Genomic DNA, 18,005 nt, shown 5'->3' with positions numbered 1-18,005 from the left:
ACTTTTGTAACAAAGCCCTTGTGAGTAAATGGGGCTGTAGTAAAGATGGAAGAACTGCACACAGCAACTGTGTGGAGCTCAGATGGCAAAGAGTGTCTACATGTGGGTGTGTTGCATCAGTGCTCAGGGAACTAAATACCAGCATTAGTTTGCTTAAATAAGTTAAAATTTGAGAGGATCAAGACAGAAACAATCAAGACACTCTTCATACAGTTGTAATAATCTATACGATGGCTTCTTTATTACATGAATACAATCAACGTATGTAACTGTACATGTCCAAAAAAACTCATTTGGCATTTGGCCTACATGTAATGGGCTATTTAAAATTCCATTATAGCATTACATGTATTAAATATAAATGAAAGATACAAAGAACTAACACATTTTCACTAGTCTTTGTACAATATCAATGCAGTCGAGGGGGCATCTAATAATGTATCTAAGGATTGGTGTTATAAGAAAGAAATGTGAAACGTATTTAATACACTTTACATAGTCGTCAAAAAAACCTCTGCTGCTTTCACACATATCTGAACTAGCTTTTAGCCTGGGTTGCAATTAAATTTAAGGGTAAGTTTAGTGTTGGGGCTAAGGATAGAGATCAATCCAACCCTTTTAATAAGTTCATTTGTATGAAAGCAGATAAACAAGATGAACAGAATGGCAAAAGTTTGAAATAAATCGGACCAATAATATGAGAGTTATGAATGTTTCAAATAGGAGATCACCAAGTCTATGTAAATCTCGGGTTGGCAGTTTGGTCAGTGGATCGTGAGTACATATTTGCAGATAAATCCTGTTTGTTTTGTAAAATAATCTCATTGATATCTGTTTTTCTCCTCTGTTTTCTCCTTTGGGGCCCTACACATTATATTATTATGGATAGCATATTATTAAAGGGCCTCTAAAGAGAATAGATCATATTGATTCATAACTTTTTTGAAAAATTGAAATTTAGTCATTTTGTGCACATGAACAAATGGGAAAGTTGTCCGCCACTACATAACAGAGACATTAACTATTCAACTAATTCGAAGAGCCCATACCTATAGTGATTTCACCTTTTCAAAATGTATAACTTTCTCAATTTGTTTCTCTGATGTTTCTGCATTCCTCTTGACTAGTTTACTCATACATTTGGATTTCCCTTTACTATATATGCTGTTTGGTCCAGGGTGAACGTTGAGAATATGATTAGTGCAGTAGATATTGGAGCTTATGTCATGCGATCATTTACATAATAAAATGGCAGGAAGAAGGCAATGTATAGAGATGTATATGAGATACATTGTCATCAAGAGTTGGTATAAAGAAAACAAAATGTCCATGTTTACAATCCTAGCAAGCATTCAAATGGTTCTATCCAAACTGAATCGTGAATGGAGTAAAAAAACAAACGGGAGTTATTTAACTGAACATAATGCCAAGATTACAAAGTGAATTCAAAAGTCAAGTTCTGCTATATTGGAGAAACAAGTTTTATGATATGATACAAGTACCAGGAGGTGTTTCACAAAACTTGTCATCGGTGACAAATGACAATTTTTGTTATAAGCTAGTGAATCCTTGCTTCTGATTGGTTATCAGCAGATTTGTCACTGATTTTGTTGTCATTTGTCATTGAAAAAAGCTTTGTAAAACAACCCCCAGGAGATTCTAAATTCTATACATTTTCATAAAACAACAAATAGAATAAATGTAAATACAGAGGAAATGGGGCTTCTAGAGGCAGTCAATATAAGAAAACCTTTTATAAAGTCATTAAAAATCTAAACAAAAAATACAAATATTTCATGATTGGTCAATAAATAAATACATGTAGATGGCACAGAAGTTCATATAGAACTACATGCACTTCACTGTGGGGTGGATGTCGCCATCACACTTATTTATAATGTACACTGTAGTTTGTTGGCAAGGGAGAAAAGGTTATCAAGTTTTGAAAAATGCAGAAAATGGCATTTTGGGGTGTCACGGTCACCCCCAAAAGGTGGCCAAACATTTTGCTCTTGCACCGGTTGCTCTGGACTTTATTTTCATCAGAGATATAGGCCCGAATTCACAAAGGAGGTTTGTCGACAAACCTTGGTTTTTGTACGTCATATGACACGTTTTTTACAAACCTCATTTGTAAAGAACAAAAGGAGGTGAATTCGGGCCATAAGGTTAGGTTAAGGGTTAATAGAATACCTTCTATCATTTATCCTCTAATGAGCTAATCAAATAGTTAACAACTGGAGATGACATGGTAATTCTGACAATATCCATACTTATTGGGGACTTGATCCCCTATAATATATAATAGCAGTCACTGGGAAGTGTCGATTACAAGAATAACTCTTGAGATAATAATTAAAACAATTCCTTTTTTATCAAACAATGGCAAGAAGGGCAAATTGGCATGAAATGAAGAGATATGAACCAACAATACTGGAGAAAAGGATGGACTTTAAAAATACACACATTATATGCTTTGGTCATATGATTCGCTGGCAAGCTAAAAACATCTAAGGAGCTAGGTCAGATCGATGCTTGTATCTATGAGACGCTTGTTTTTATTATACATACTAAACTAATGTGGCATTAAGCAAAAAAAACTTGTTGGCAAATGATCAAAAGCTTTATTATTTCATATATGAACCATAGCTATTCAAAACCGACATATTTTTTTAAATAAGACACCAGTTATCGGTCCTCAACAGAAGGAAATGTTACACTTTAATTTGAATTTTCAAGCATATATTAATGATGATCTACTAGGTGGTTTCTGGGTGTACAGTAAATAGCATGCGACTGCTAATGGCCAAGGTTTACATAAAAAGACACAGGAAAACCAGACACATCCAACCTATTTGACAAAAATAAGCAACCGTCATCTTAAAATTAACAGTCATTTTTGAGAATACACTTTATATCAGGCAGAAATTTTGACAATAAGATATAATGAGGATTAACTCCATTGTTTACATGATATGAAGAAATCAATTCTTAACATTTCTGTGTGCTTTTAAGAGTAAGACATGAAATTGTTCACTTTGACAGTTGCTTACTTTTGCCACAGTAGGGGCAGGCTCACTTTGGCTTGCCCGGTAGACAGATGTTGTAGAAACCTTACTAATCTCAGGCATAATCATTTTTCATCGGTAACCGTAGCAGGTTCGATGCATGGCTCCACCTCCACCTGTTCTTCTTCTGAAGGGCCACCTGCTGCTGCCTTGGAGTTGCGTAAGTCATGACGTATCATATGGGTAGACAGATGGTGACTCAGGGCAAAGGTCTGCTTACACACTCTGCATTCAAACGGCCTCTCCCCAGTATGTACGTGCATGTGAGACTGCAGGGAGTACTTGGTCCCAAAGGCACGTCCGCAGGTCAGGCACACATGGGGCCGGATCCCCTTGTGGCACTTCTCGTGTCGCGACAGTGCCGTCTTGTGCTTAAACGTCTTGTCACAGAAGCTGCAGTTCAGGAATACAGTCGGTGCCATGTGCATGCGTCGTTTGTGGGTCGTCATGTACTTTCGTGTTCGGAATCCCTTGCCGCAGAAGTCGCACTGGTAGGGCCGTTCACCCCGGTGTTCTGGAAGGTGGTTCTTGAGCGCATTCTCCGAAGAGAAGGAGCGTGGGCACTCCTCGCACTTGAAGGGCCGTTCCAACGTGTGTTTCCGCCTGTGCACGATAAACCTGGTCTTTTCATTGAATGTCAGTGGACAGAACTCACATTTGTATCGACCACTATTCGTATGCACAGTCATTTCGTGCTTGTACACTTGGTTGTGAGCGGAGAACTTCTTTGGGCAGTACTTACATTTGAAGACCTTTGGTTTCTTGCTGGTGATAAGTATTCGCTTTCCAAGCATGTCCTTTGGTAATTCAGGATGGAAGGGTTCAGGTTTATCAGGTTCTGCTTCAGGTCCGACGTACCTCGTCATCTGATCCTCAATGCTACCTCTCATCCAACGTGTCCCAACAAAGATCTTATGATCGTGCCGTAGGTGGAACACGAAGCACCCCTTCCGCTTGAAGAACTTGCTGCACTTAGGGCACTGGAATGAAGAGGAATCGTGAGAGAGCATGTGTTGCTTGAGCGCCCTACGATGCTTACATTCTAAACCACAAACCTCACAGATGGGTTTGATGTCTTTGGTCTCTTGGTGGAATGCAGAATGTTCCCTGAGGCGTCCTTCTGAAGGGAACAGCTTCCTGCATTTCTTACAGGAAAATCTCTTCACAGTATCTCTCTTTTTACTCTGATTGGCCGGATTTTTACTAGCAATGGCTCGTTTCCCTGCTTTCTTCAATGGGACAAGTTTCACTTCCAAGAACTTCTTGCTCTTCTCTTCTTTAACCTTTTTCTTTTGTGTGTCCACCTCAGCAACAGGTTTCTCTTTCGGTACCTTCTGAGCTGTTGTCCTCTTCTTGCGGAATGAACTGATCTGCTCCAGCCTTGGCGAGGTGAAAATTTGTGATTGAACATCAAGCTTGGAGTCAGGATTGCGTTGGTTCTCCTTGTCATGTTCAAACTTGAGATGTCTTAAGAGGCTCTTGGCGTTGGTGTAACGGCACTTACAGTCCTGACACTCAAACCGCTGGGTATCTGTGGGCACAGAAGGTAGGAATGGTAGGGTAAGAAAATGCAGTCAAATGGAATGAGGACAGTAGCAAGAAATAATTAGATAGCTGAAGTAGGGAAATATAGTGGCTCATGAAGCTGAAGATATTCAGCAAAAGACTGCATGTGTCCTATTAACACTTCTCTTCCGCTATCTCAAACCTCTCTTTAATATCAGGAAAGGCATGTTTCTAGTTGGAATCATGACTCCTTGCAAGTGCCAGGGGTGATAGTGAGCACTAATAAAAAAGTTTTTCTTTTTCCCCCGACCACCGTCCCCTTGTGTAAAAAAAAAAAAAATGGCATCTAAGAACATTCCCCCCTTTTGAGTCAGAAAATTGGGAAAAAATTGGGAAAATAGGGGTAAACTCAGTGAGAAAAAAATTAATTGGGAAACCGATTTAAATTGGGTAATTATCAGGACTTAAGTGCCCACACTGGCCTGGTCAATCCTAGACAGATAAAAGATGATTGTAAATTGGCTAGATGTCAGCATTTTCAAGCAGCCTTGAGGTGTTCCTCTTCTTGTTTTTTGTTAATTGAATTAATTTTGCATATCAACATTAGATTTTTTAAATGAATGAATTGAATTGAATTGAATTGAATTTATTTATTCACCACCATTGAAAACATTGAAACAAAAGATAAATGTACAATGACAATGTCAATATAACATAAATGCATGACATGAATTATAAAAAAATACATGTTCTACAGCAATATACATGTACATTATGACAAAGATAAAGTAAACTTTGCTTCAAGAGTAAAACAATAAATGACTATTTACAATGAGTTTGTGATCGATGGTAAAATAGAGTCAAAAATAGCACATGTGCTAGTCGAGTCTGACTCTCGTTATCTAAAGCCTAAAATAAAGTTAATTAAAAAATATATGATGGGTTTCCAAATCTTATAAATAATTTTGTGTATAATATTAAAATGAGGTTACTATATACAACTATATAGTTACGAGGTTATTATTCGTGGTTTTCACTTAAGAGTAATTTTGTAAGTTTTTTACGAAAAGAGGTTCTTGATCTCTCAATTCTTAGATCAGTAGGAAGCATATTCCAAAAATTACTTCCAACAAACGAAACAGAAAACTTTCCTTGGTCTGTTTTGAATAAAGGAAGACGTAATTGTCGACCCGTTTTTTGTCTTGTGGAATATTCATGTTGTATCATACTGCAATAATGTTTTAAGGAATGAGGTAATCGTTCATTTATCAAATCAAACACAAAAGTACAAATAGATAATTTATGCAATTTAAAAACATTCAACAATTTGAGGTCATGAAAGAGTGCATTAGTATGAGAACGATGTGGCTTGAAAGTTATAGCACGTACAGCCATCTTTTGAGTATAAAATATACAATTCAAGTGTGATTTATAAGTACTACCCCAAACCTCGATGCCATATGTAATATGTGGCTGTATAAGAGCTTTATACAACAGTATCAATATATGTTTAGGGACAAAGTGCCGTAATTTAAAGAGGATGCCGACCTTTCTCCGTATACAGTCATTAACAGATTTTATATGTGAATTCCATGTAAAATGTCTGTCAATGGTAATGCCAACAAATGTCGCTTCCTCCACTTCTCTTAATTCTGCCCCAGATATTTTTAATCTCCCTTTAAGCACAGCCTTTCTTCTACGACTACTGAAGAACATGAAATTGGTTTTTGACGCATTGATAGTAAGCTTATTTGCAGTGCACCAATTCTGTATGGATTTTAAATTTTCATTTACTTCACACTCATCTATTTGATCTACACCTTTGGGAAAAGTATGAAAAATATTAGAATCATCTGCAAATAGTCTGAAATTGAAATAATTTGTCACAGTTGGCAAGTCATTTATATAGATTAAAAACAGAGTTGGTCCTAAGACAGAACCTTGTGGTACACCGCATTTGATATATCTACTTTCTGATGATGACTCTTTGTATTTCACAAACTGCATTCTGTCACTAAGATAGCTTTCGAGCCATTTCAGTGCATGTCCTCGGATGCCATAATGTGATAGCTTTTTAAATAATATGTTATGGTTTATTGTGTCAAAAGCCTTTTGAAAGTCAAGAAACACACCAAGCGTAAAACATCCTTCGTCTATACTTTTCAATACCGTATTCATAAGATTAATTAATGATAATTTAGTACTATACTTTTTCCTAAATCCGTACTGATGGTGATATAAAATGTCATGCGTTTCTAGAAAACTGGTCAATCGAGCATTAACTATTTTTTCTAATACTTTACCCAAAATTGGTAAGACAGAAATGGGTCTATAATTCCCCGTTTCATGTTTATTACCTTTCTTAAACAGTGGACTGACTTTAGCAATTTTCATTTGATCAGGGAAATTTCCTGTTTCCAATGAAAGATTGAAGATATGTCTTAATGGTTCAGCCAAAATAGATGCACCATCCTTAATCAGGCGTACTGGAATGTTGTCGTAACCACAAGCTTTCTTCTCGTCTAGAGCCAACATGTGGTCATGAACTTCCTTCATTGTGACCGGTTTCCAAAAAAGGGATTGCTCAACACTATTACTCAAATAATCTTCAAATAATGTGGGTACATTTGGTATTGCTGATGCTAGATTTGGACCGATGTTTACAAAGAAATCATTAAATTCATTGGCAATTTCAGATTCGGTTGTTAGAACTTTATCATTTCCATTAATACGCCTTATAAGTTTTTCTACCTTAGTACCTTTGTTACCTTTATTTCTCCCTGATATTAATTCATTTATGATGTTCCACGTTTTACTAGTGTTATTGCTGTTCTCAGCTAGCAAACTACTGTAATAATTTCTCTTGGCATTGCGAAGAACAGTCGTTAATACATTTCTGTAGTTCCGAAATTTTTGTACATCACTTACATCAAAATTAGATTTCCTTACTTTTAAAAACAATTTATATTTTTTTCGAACAGACTTCATTATTGATTTGGTTATCCAAGGTTTCTTATAAGCGCGTCCTTTGCAGCTTCTTTTCTCTTTGATTGGTGCATGTTTATTACAAACATTATTAAACAAATTAAGAAAAATGGAATATGCCATGTTAACATCTTCACAGCTATTGATATGTTGCCATTCTTGCCCAGCAAGGTCATCTTTAAAGTTTTGTACATCATAGTTTTTATAACATCTGTAAGTTACAGTTTGTGGATAATGCAGCTGCTTCAAATTACATGGATTTTCTAAAATCATGAACACAGGGTAGTGATCAGAAATATCACATTCTATAACACCCGAGTGATTATCATACTTGTTCATATTAGTGTATATATGGTCTAATAAGGTTACAGACTCACTGGTTACTCTTGTTGGATATTTTATTTTCTGCTCCATTCCTACGCATTTCATCGCTGTTGAAAACCCTTCTGTTGTTCCGTCTGAACTTAATGAATTTATATTAAAATCTCCTATTATAATGGTATTGCGTCTGTCGACTTTTATGTCTTCTAAAACTGTGAGAAGACTTTCTTGAAACTCTTTAACATCTGTATTTGGTTTCCTATATAAAACACCTACCATCACCTTTTGAAATTCTCCATTGTTTATTTCAAACCAGATTGATTCTGTATGCTTCACTGTATAATCTTTCACGACATATTTCAAATTAGAACGAATATAAGCTCCTACCCCTCCTCCTCTTTCTCTACCATCCCGGCACTTTACCTCCAATAAATAACCTTCCATTTCCAAGGTCGATTTTTCTAAAACTCTCCATACTTCTGATAATGCAATTACATCGAATCTGAACTTAACGCAATCTTCATATAACAACTTTAAGGAATCAACATTTTTGTTTAGCGAACGTACATTTACATGGGAGATACTAATTGATTTTTTACCGTCAAGTGGCAATGTACTATCAAATGAATTTGGACATAACTTGTAAGAATGTGATACAGTGTTATCAAACATATTATTAGAATATTTGTATCATGAAAGAACCACTATATGGCACTTAGGTGTACCTCATTCAACAAAATACAAAAAACAAAGGGTACTTTCTGTATTTTTGTTTACTAAAAATCTTCAGGCAGTGCAGAATTATTTCGTTTTAGTTGTTATTGTTATGTACATTTGGGTATGTAGTCATTTCACGAAGACATCTTCAGAAATTATGATTGTCATTGATTATTAAAGCACAAATAATTGTTGCAATGTCCACACAACAGCTATTACCTTATACAGTATGCTTGCGGTTGCACCATGTAAGAGAGAGGGGAGGATTAGGGAGTCCTGAAAAGGACTCTCTGTAATCTTTCTTTCTTGAATGCGTGTAGTCCTGAAAAGGACTGTCGGTTATCTTTCTTAGCTTATAGTTTTAAGGAGAACTATAGCGCCGGTTGGAGAGGATGGGTGATAGGAGTGGCGCAACGTTTCGAACAGTTTGACTATCCGTCAGGACTCCCAAATCCTCCCCCTCTCTCAGATGGTGAAACCGCAAGCATACTGTATATCTACATCACCACGCAAGCCGATACTTATAAGCAGCATCTAGCTATTACCTTGATGCACATGGAGTTCATCCAGACTGGCTTTGAATCCAACCCTCATCCTGTACTCTTGACTGTAGAAGACTCTCAGCTCTGCTCCTGGCTTGACGGGTTTGGTGATGCGGAAGTAGATATCCCCATAGAACTGGAAAGCCTCCATGTTCTGTTCCTGGATGTTCCTGGCATACTGGACATGGTGCATCCAGTTATTAGGGTCCGTGGAACCATCAAGGTAGAACCATGTCCTGCCTCGAACACAGACCTGTAGGGTGGAGGAACAAAGGATAATCCTTCATTGAAGTACAGTGAACTTGCCTTTTGACATTCAATTCAAGTTCAATTTATTTTCCATCTTTAAAAAACAACAAATATAACTTAATATTAACACATTGCATTAAAAACATATTTATACATAAAAATGGAGGGTTATCCTTAATAAGCAAGCTGCCTGTAGGCAGGGCCCTGGTATACAATATAAAATGTACAACTTTGTTAGAGAAATTCCTTAACATTTGAGAGAATTATAAAACAAGGAAGGAACAACTCAGTCAGGATGATGTGTTTCATAATATGCTGCTTTTAATGTATTTGTTAAACACTAGAGACCAATCTTGCTGGATGTTTTTGTGATAGACATGGCACTTCCTTAAATATTATGATTCTAAAAAACTACATAACATTTTTTTAGTAAAGCCAGCAGTTTGCCCTTCAGAATTGTTGGTATAGAAGTCTTCATGTGGCCTGGTGAGATCTAAATCCATTATAAACCACAGAGTATGGCCGTCTTCACCAGCCCTATTCACTCCCCCCACCCCCTCCCTCCTGCATGCTTCGTCCCATTTCATATACAGTCAAACCTGCTTTAGTGACCACCTGTCTACAAAGACCACATTTTTTGTTTCCCTTGAAAATGGTTTCTAATTGAAACATGTACTAAAGAAACCTGTCTACAAAGACCACTTTTTGTGTTTCCCTTGGGCGGTCGCTGTAGACGGGTTTAACTGTAGTACTGCAACAAGTGGATGGAGCAGAAGATACTACTGAATCCAAGACTTACCTCCCATGTTGATGGGTTGTAACATCCCAATCCTTCTCTCACAAACTCTCCCGTGTATGGCCCAAACTCTCCTCCTTCTTCCAAGTCCTCTGTAGAGATCACGCCGCAGATCTTACTGTCCTCGTCCGACGTCTCGATAAACGCCAAACCCGAAGGAAGACTGGATGGCTCTGCCCTTGTGGAATCCGGCTTCCAGGTCTCGTCAAACAAAGGTTCCGTCTGGCAGCACTTGGTGAATGTTGGGGCGTATTCCTTTGGTCTTTGGTATTGGACCTGGGGTTCAACTATCTGAACCATTGGCTGTGGATGAGTGTCCCTCTTTACCCTGGTTCGAGGAGGACCCTTCTTCTTGCTGCTAACGCTCGTTAGTTGCACAGAGTTCATGTTGCTTGTGGCAGGGTTGCGGTGAGGCGGTGTTGCACGGATGGTGCTCTGGGTTGTAGCAATACTGTTGTGTGTTGAGTTGGAGAGGTCTTCAATGTGGTAGCTAGGGTCTGGTGTAGAGTTAAGAGTTGAGAGTTGTTGTAGAGGTGGTGGAGTTGCTATGGTGGTGGAGAGTGATGTTGGAACCTGTTGGAGTTGTACAGCGTTGTTGGATAATTCTGCTCTATAGTGAAGCGGTGTGGTGTTCACTGGAAGCGTAAACAAAAGAATGAATTACTACATGTACCTCTACATCCTACAATAAAAAAAATTAAAGAAACTGGTCGAAATCTTACAATTTGGATAAAAGTTGTATGCCTTTATCAGGTAAAATTGTAATACATCCAGAGTCAAGACTTTCATTGATAGAATGCCCGTTTCAAGGACAAAGCATTAGATGTATTAATGGCAACCCCCATCTGGAAACTGCATGTCAAAACAGAAAAAACATGAAATTCTTCATAAGCCTAATGTTAGGTGTGCTTCATGCATTGAGTAACACAGCCTCAAAGTAATCATATAACAGCGCAATATCAAAAGGAGAAACAAGTTATTCTCTTTAATAACCAAATATCACAATAGAACTTCTATTTAGATTACTTTTATTCCTTATGTTTATCAAACAAACACCAATTATATTGTATCTGTGCTGAGATATGTTGCTTGTTGAAAACATCTCTAGTACATGAATAAATACTAAGCTAAGACTGAATCCATGGCCATGTAATTAAGTAACTCTTTCACAGCTTTCTTCGACTAATAGAACGCAAACAGTGGGCTACCACAGTAGACTTTTGTCACACATACAGCGTACATGCCCCATATAATCCTATGGAAAAAAGTGATATCGGGTTTGACCCAATGCAAAAGACAGATGCCTGTATTTGTTGTTTGTTTGTTGTTGTTTGTTTGATTGTTTAACCTGTCTGCTAAGAAAGCATGGTACCGATGACTTTAAGTCCTTTCCGAGGGACTTGGTAGTGAAGATTTATGCCTTATCAAAGGGCGCTAGCGTATTGACATCGAGCTGGGACCTCCCGGGTATGAGACCACTGCTCTACCACTGAGCCATCAGGGGGGTGTTTCACAAAGACTAAGATCGACTTTAAGATGGACTTAACTATGGCAAGCCATTCATGCCACTGGTTGCTCTCACCATTGGTCTCTCAATCATGATCTTTAGATCTTTTTCCTTTAACAATGAACTGTCAAAAAAGGTAAATTCGTTTGTGACCACAATTTGTAAATCACTTGAGAAACCAATGCCAGGAATTGTTAGAGGAACTAATGGCATGAACGGCCTGCCATAGTTAAGTCTAACTTAAACTCAATCTTAGTCTTTATGAAACACCCCCCTGGCCTCCTTGCTATTTCCTAAAATAATTACCTTGCATAGCTGCTGTTGGGGCATGTTCAAACTCATACCCTCTCTGCCCAGGACTCTCCCTGCTCGTGATGCTCGGAGACCCTGAGGTGAGGGGTGGCCTGGCAGGGTGCAGCCCATCCGGACCTGGTCCCGGACCCGGTCCCTGACCTGGGATGGTGCCTGCTACAGAACCAGGAGCTTGCAGGGGGTTGAGGTATGGAGCAAACCTATACACAAAAGAGAGATGGAAAGAGAGAGAGAAATAAAATTAAATAATGTCATAATCTGGTATTCTGGAATGAATTTGGCATCACTGCAAATATCATAATTTCAGCTGTGTGACCAATGAGCAATTTGATGCTAGAATCCATTCAAAAGTTTCCAGGGGTACCTTGTTTGTGCTGAAGGGTACTACTCACTGGTGCTGGTGCAGTGAAACCTCAGTATAAAGAGCTCCAATATGACAAGGTATCTGTTGTAACAAGGTGATTTTGCTGACCCCAGCCCTTTATATTCTTTGTTTTTTTACCCTGATATAACAAGGTTATTTCCATGGTCCTAAGGACCTTGTTATAACAAGTTTCCACTGTAATGTATACTAACCTGAGTCCCGGGTACCCTGCCTGTATAGCATGGTGTGTTGGAGGGTACTGCTGGTGCTGATAATGTAAAGGATGTTGGTTCTGAGGGTGTCCTTGGCCAGGTTCTGGGTTTGAGCGTGTCTCTTGCCGGTCATGAAGATAATTGTACTCCATGGTCCCAATTCAGTTCCTCGATTTTCTGTACATTTCTGAAAAGAAAGAAGACAAAAATATCAATATCAATGATGATGATGATGATGATGATGATGATGATGCTAATAATAATAATGCTTATATGATATTGGGATGCCAAGGATGGTATTGCAGTATATATTTCATAATTAACATAGAGAGTAGTACAACATTTATAGGTCTTTTATCAAGATATAATTAGAAATGAGTAGCATTACAAATTACAAGCTATGGAAAGGAGTGAAAAATTGGAAAAGATTTTACCACAAATTGTTTCTATTCAAAGTATTTCTTTGGCATGTTGAATTTTTGAAGTTTGAAGTTTTATTTATTCCACATTTTACATAGAAAAACAGTTTATATTATTTTCTTTTTTATACAGGCGCATATTATTATAAGAATAGATTTCACACAAGAAAAAAAAATTAAAGATTTCAAATCAAATATAATGTACGGAAAATAAGTACTAAATTTTGAAATATGTATATATAACAGGCTCGGTAGAACAATGTAAAATGTGGGGAGCCTAAATACAAAGCATAGCTTGTATGTGAATAGGCTCCCGAAGTGAGCAACACAATATAGTAGGTCTGGATTTAAAAGGTATTATAGGAGGCAAAAACGGAGTAGTATAGTATGAGATTCTAGAGATGTACAAGGAGAGTGAATTTGAGAAGAAAAGAAAAATAGAAATAAAAAGAGAATAATATAATAGTTATAAGTAAGAAAAGGTGAAGAAGGGAAGAAAGAGGAAGAAGACGAAGACGAAAAAGAAGTGGAAGAAGAAGAGGCAGAACTTAAAAAGAGAAAGCAAATTGATGAATCTCGTCAGCATCTAAAATTCTAAAGGCCTTGTTCCAACATGAAACATGCTGTTAATGTTATTTATCCTAAAAGATCATTGCTGTGGCAAATGAAATAGCATAGTAGTAGTAGCATACATGCCAACATTTGAAAATCAGAAATCCGTACAAATTATGCTATTTAAAAAAAAAGAGGAACAATCCTAACTCTCCTATTCAATACTACAGACAAATTTGTACAGGAAGAGGAACACCTGCATTAAAATGATAATTACATGTATCTTCTCCCAAAAAGAGGAATGTTCCTCTTTAATCTGAACAGTTGGCATGTATGGTAGTAGTAGACTTTATTGGATAACTTGTTTAGCACAGGGCTAATCTGCCACAAGGTCTATAAACATAAACATAGTGCATCTCACATTACATGTACATGTGTAAGGGTTACACTCTGGTATTAGTTACAATTACTATTTGTTTCTCTGATCTCTTCTCTCTATACATATTCATTTCACATCATTTGCTTATATCACTTACATACATGTATATATTCATTTACTCAATTACTCAACTTAATGCCTTCCTCCATTCATCTCCTCTACATACCAAGTCTTCCATCTCACCTGGTATGTTTCTTTGTTCTCTTCTCATTCTTTATTCATGAATCTTGTGTGAATGCTTTAGGTTTTCCACTTCTTACTCATCATTACAGGTTACCTTCTCCTTTTCCGTTTTGAATATTCAGTCTAACTCCCAAATCCTATTTAGCTATTGGTGTATGATGTACACGTATTTCATTTGAATACGTTGCTTAAAACATACAGCATGAGGCTGCATAGGAGGCTATAATAAAAGACAGACAGACCTGCACTGGACATGATCTGAGTCAGTCGTATTGATTTAGGGCTCTCTACTTTTATGTTGGAGATTTTTAGGAGAAAGGGTAAAGTGAGTTTGGCAGTGGTTTTTGGATGATTGGTGTTAGAGATATATTGAGGAGAGGTTTATTTTATTAGTTTACTCATGCATTGATCATCAAATCTGATTATAAACATATAATTCAAAATTTTATTTGAACATGGTTGCCTCTTTAGTTAACAAACTGCCATCAATATCCCTGAGGGCCCTGCATGATAAAAAAGGTACAGTGTAGGTCTATAAAAAATAGCCCACTACTCGATTATCGCCAAGTAAAACATTTAACACATAAATAACATAAGATGATACATTTAAAGTGTTGGTAGTGAGTAGATCTACATGTAGATTCTTTTCTAATATAATGAGAGCATTTGGCTTTCTTATATATGAGCAGATGCTTAAACTTCCTCTGAAAATGCTGAATATGCACAAGGTTGTGAAGGGCCAAGGGACCTTCGAGTCATGCATATTCAGCATTTTCAAGCAATCGGTGCTCTATTGCATGAATATTCATATATTTGCTGCACCGCTACTGCGCGTGCATACTTTCTCTTCGCCATGTTGATGATACATACGGATGGCTTGGTTTAGGATGAGGAATCACCCCTTTTCCCATCGAAGACTTCTTCAAAATCAAATTATAATTTCAAGTGTGGTGCGACATGCCCAGAGGAGTCAAAAACACTTAAGCCAGCATTTGTAATTACTATCGTTACTTACACACTTCGGTAAAAATGTCGCCACAACCGCTGTTTGATTTTTGTTTCAGATGTCACACTGAAGCTCCGACGGCGACGCCTTTGCCTTTGGTGTTGGCGTCGCGTCGGAGCTTCCGGAGTTAGATCCGAGCTAACTCGGACCCGGGAACAACTCGGGCCACTGCAAAAACTGTCATGTTTTAGTAATTTGACCCTAACCCTTACCCTAAGGCAATAAACCTGCAAAAAATTACCATTTTGCAGCGGGGCCCCCGAGTTGTACCCGGGTCAGATCTTAGCCCGACTGCAGCACAGACAAGGCTGCGAAGGCAGGGACACTTCAGACCAGTAAACATGCAGAGTTGACACTGTCACCACAGGCGATGGGCATCATTTTAACAGGAGCTTAGGCTATCCCATGGGCTGAATATGCCAAAATGGTCTCGCCAGCGCCAAAACGAAATCGGGACAATGTCAATGACCGTCGATATATCGTGCTTACCTATGGGCTAGGCCTGGCTGGCTAGCTGCACTACCACGGCCACGACAACGACGTCAACAAGACAGTCATTGTCCCGATTTCGTTTTGGCGAGACCGACACGATTTGAGCCTTACAAAATAACAAACAATGACAAATAATAATACCTCAACCTATACTTGTTCTGAAAACATTTTAAATTTCATACGAATTCATATTGAACAGTTTAAAAACAGTTTATCACTCACATTCAGCTTCACTTCGCGGCTTAGCCCCCGGATTGTAACAGCGAAAATCGTCTGTGCTGTTGAAAATCATGCCAATTTTGCTTGTAGTGAAATTGCGTCCGGTTTCGAATCTGGCTCCGCGCTAAAAAAACTCTGGTGTAAAATGAATAGATGAAGGTCATTCTCTTGCTCATTATCTGTTCATGGAACTTGGCCTTTTCTTTCCTACAAATACTTGTTTTTAGGCGACTGCTGTGTTTGTCTTGCATAGTTACATACAGAAAAACAAATTTTTGTCATTGTTTAAATCGTTTTAAATATCTTGATTTAGCAGAGTTTGTCACTTGCAATTAAGACGTTGTCTGAATCACACCGACCAGGTATTAGATTTCCTTTCCATTCTCAAAACAAATTCTCACCCCTCCTCCTTCTACTTTTTGGGGCACCTACTTTTTGGCACCCTCCTTTTTCCAATTCATTGTTAATTTATTTTTATTTTGTTTCTCTTTATAGGGGGGGGGGGGGGGGGGGCTTCTAGCCTGTTTTGATTGCGTAATTTGTAGCCTACAGTGTATATACACAATTTTAATGAGAACCAATTATTTGGGCCTCAAGTGCACATTCTAATGAAATTAGATCAAGAAAGTTTGTAATGACACAATGACATCACATTTTATGTTGACAAGAAATGAAATGAAAGATAACAGGCTGCTTACATATATATATGTTTAATTTGTATGGGATCGAATTCCCCCTCCATCCCCCCCCCCCCCCCCACCTAATTATTCCACTCTCTCCCTTTCTCTTCTTCCTCTCTCCTCTCTCCCTTCCTCTCTCAATCTGTCTTTCTCTAAGTAAGTCTCTCTGCCTCTCAATCTAAACTTTCCCTCTTAAATGGTACCAATCATTAAAACATGTTTTCAACTTTTGCTCTTGATGATGTGGCTGTACTGTGGTACTGTATTAACCATGAGCTTTAAATATTACCTCTCAAAGAGATATTGCAATTGAAAAAGTGATCAATCTTATAGTGAACAGTAACACATCTTATTGATAAGACAATTACCTCTACTCATATGCATGTATAAGGCTCACACAAAACTTAAGTCACACATTGGTACACTTAATAAACCTCACCCCAAAAATTCACAGCTCACCAAAATAATAAAATGATCGCATTATTTAAGTGAGCTGTGCCTTTTAGGGAGGGGGAGGGGGAGGGGGCGGGGGGCGGGGCTTGAATCAAGATAACTTTTTGAAAAATGACTAGACCAGCAAGACAAAGGGTTTCTTGTGACTGTTCCACAGACAAATGCTATTACATGATTTTATTTTGAACAAATAAATTGCAAAAAAAGAAGAAAGAATTACAAGACTTAACACAAAAGGGAACTAGGCAAGCTAAACTTATTCAGGCAAGGTCATTAGTCTTTGTCCAAGGTGACTATAAAAAATAATATTACAAATATTTTCTTTCAATAATTACACACAAAATCCTACAAAACATTAAATTGCATGATACATGGAAGCAACATAGAAAATGGAAGTCCTATCACTAACATACAATAATGTTTAGACATACATGTTTTTGTTTTGTTTGCTAATAAGGAAGAAAATGACGAAGGTTTTGGTGCCTTAATTGTGACAGTATATGTGTTTTACTGAACTCACATTAATCTGTCTGGACTTAAATATACACAAGCACAAGTTATTTACAAATATTAAAATAATACATTTATTTCCTGCTAATGGCTAGTTAAATGTTGACTCGTAACCTTGAAAGCAGAGACAGAGTTGGGCTTTTCTGGCTCTGACGGAGCAGCCAGGAATATCTAGGAGTAGGTATGAGCTTTCACAGTTTTAAACACCAATATTGAATACTATCTGTTATTTTATTATTTCCAAGACATGGCAATTACTTTGTCCAGTAAACATTGCACGTTGGAATGATTATGAAAATTTTGATAGAAAATATTCATTACAATAGCCCCTTTACACCCCCCCCCCCTCCCCTCTTTGTTTTAAAATCACCATAATAAACATTTTTAGGAGTATCTCATTACATATATGGCATCTTGTAAAATACAATTTTTTTAAACACAAAAACTGCATCAAATAAAATCATCTTCTTTTG

At 37.6% G+C, this 18,005-nt stretch overlaps 1 protein-coding gene across 1 annotated transcript; it reads right to left on the bottom strand.

The window, feature by feature from the left end:
* Positions 1-219: 219 nt before the first annotated feature.
* LOC100888724 (zinc finger protein 888) lies at positions 220-15,958 on the bottom strand. The gene is made up of 6 exons (XM_003728271.3): positions 15,893-15,958; positions 12,580-12,766; positions 11,998-12,203; positions 10,188-10,819; positions 9,143-9,392; positions 220-4,599 (listed from the first exon to the last, which is right to left on the bottom strand). Exons 2-6 carry the CDS (start codon positions 12,729-12,731, stop codon positions 3,134-3,136), a joined length of 2,706 nt encoding a protein of 901 aa, XP_003728319.1. The 5' UTR covers positions 12,732-12,766; positions 15,893-15,958; the 3' UTR covers positions 220-3,133.
* Between the last annotated feature and the right edge of the window lie 2,047 nt (positions 15,959-18,005).

This window comes from Strongylocentrotus purpuratus, unplaced genomic scaffold, assembly GCF_000002235.5.
Source record: "Strongylocentrotus purpuratus isolate Spur 01 unplaced genomic scaffold, Spur_5.0 spur5_scaffold_1, whole genome shotgun sequence".
NCBI lineage: Eukaryota > Metazoa > Echinodermata > Echinoidea > Camarodonta > Strongylocentrotidae > Strongylocentrotus > Strongylocentrotus purpuratus.
The sequence above is the reverse complement of the archived record's forward strand: the minus strand, read 5'-3'. Positions and strand labels throughout refer to the sequence as shown.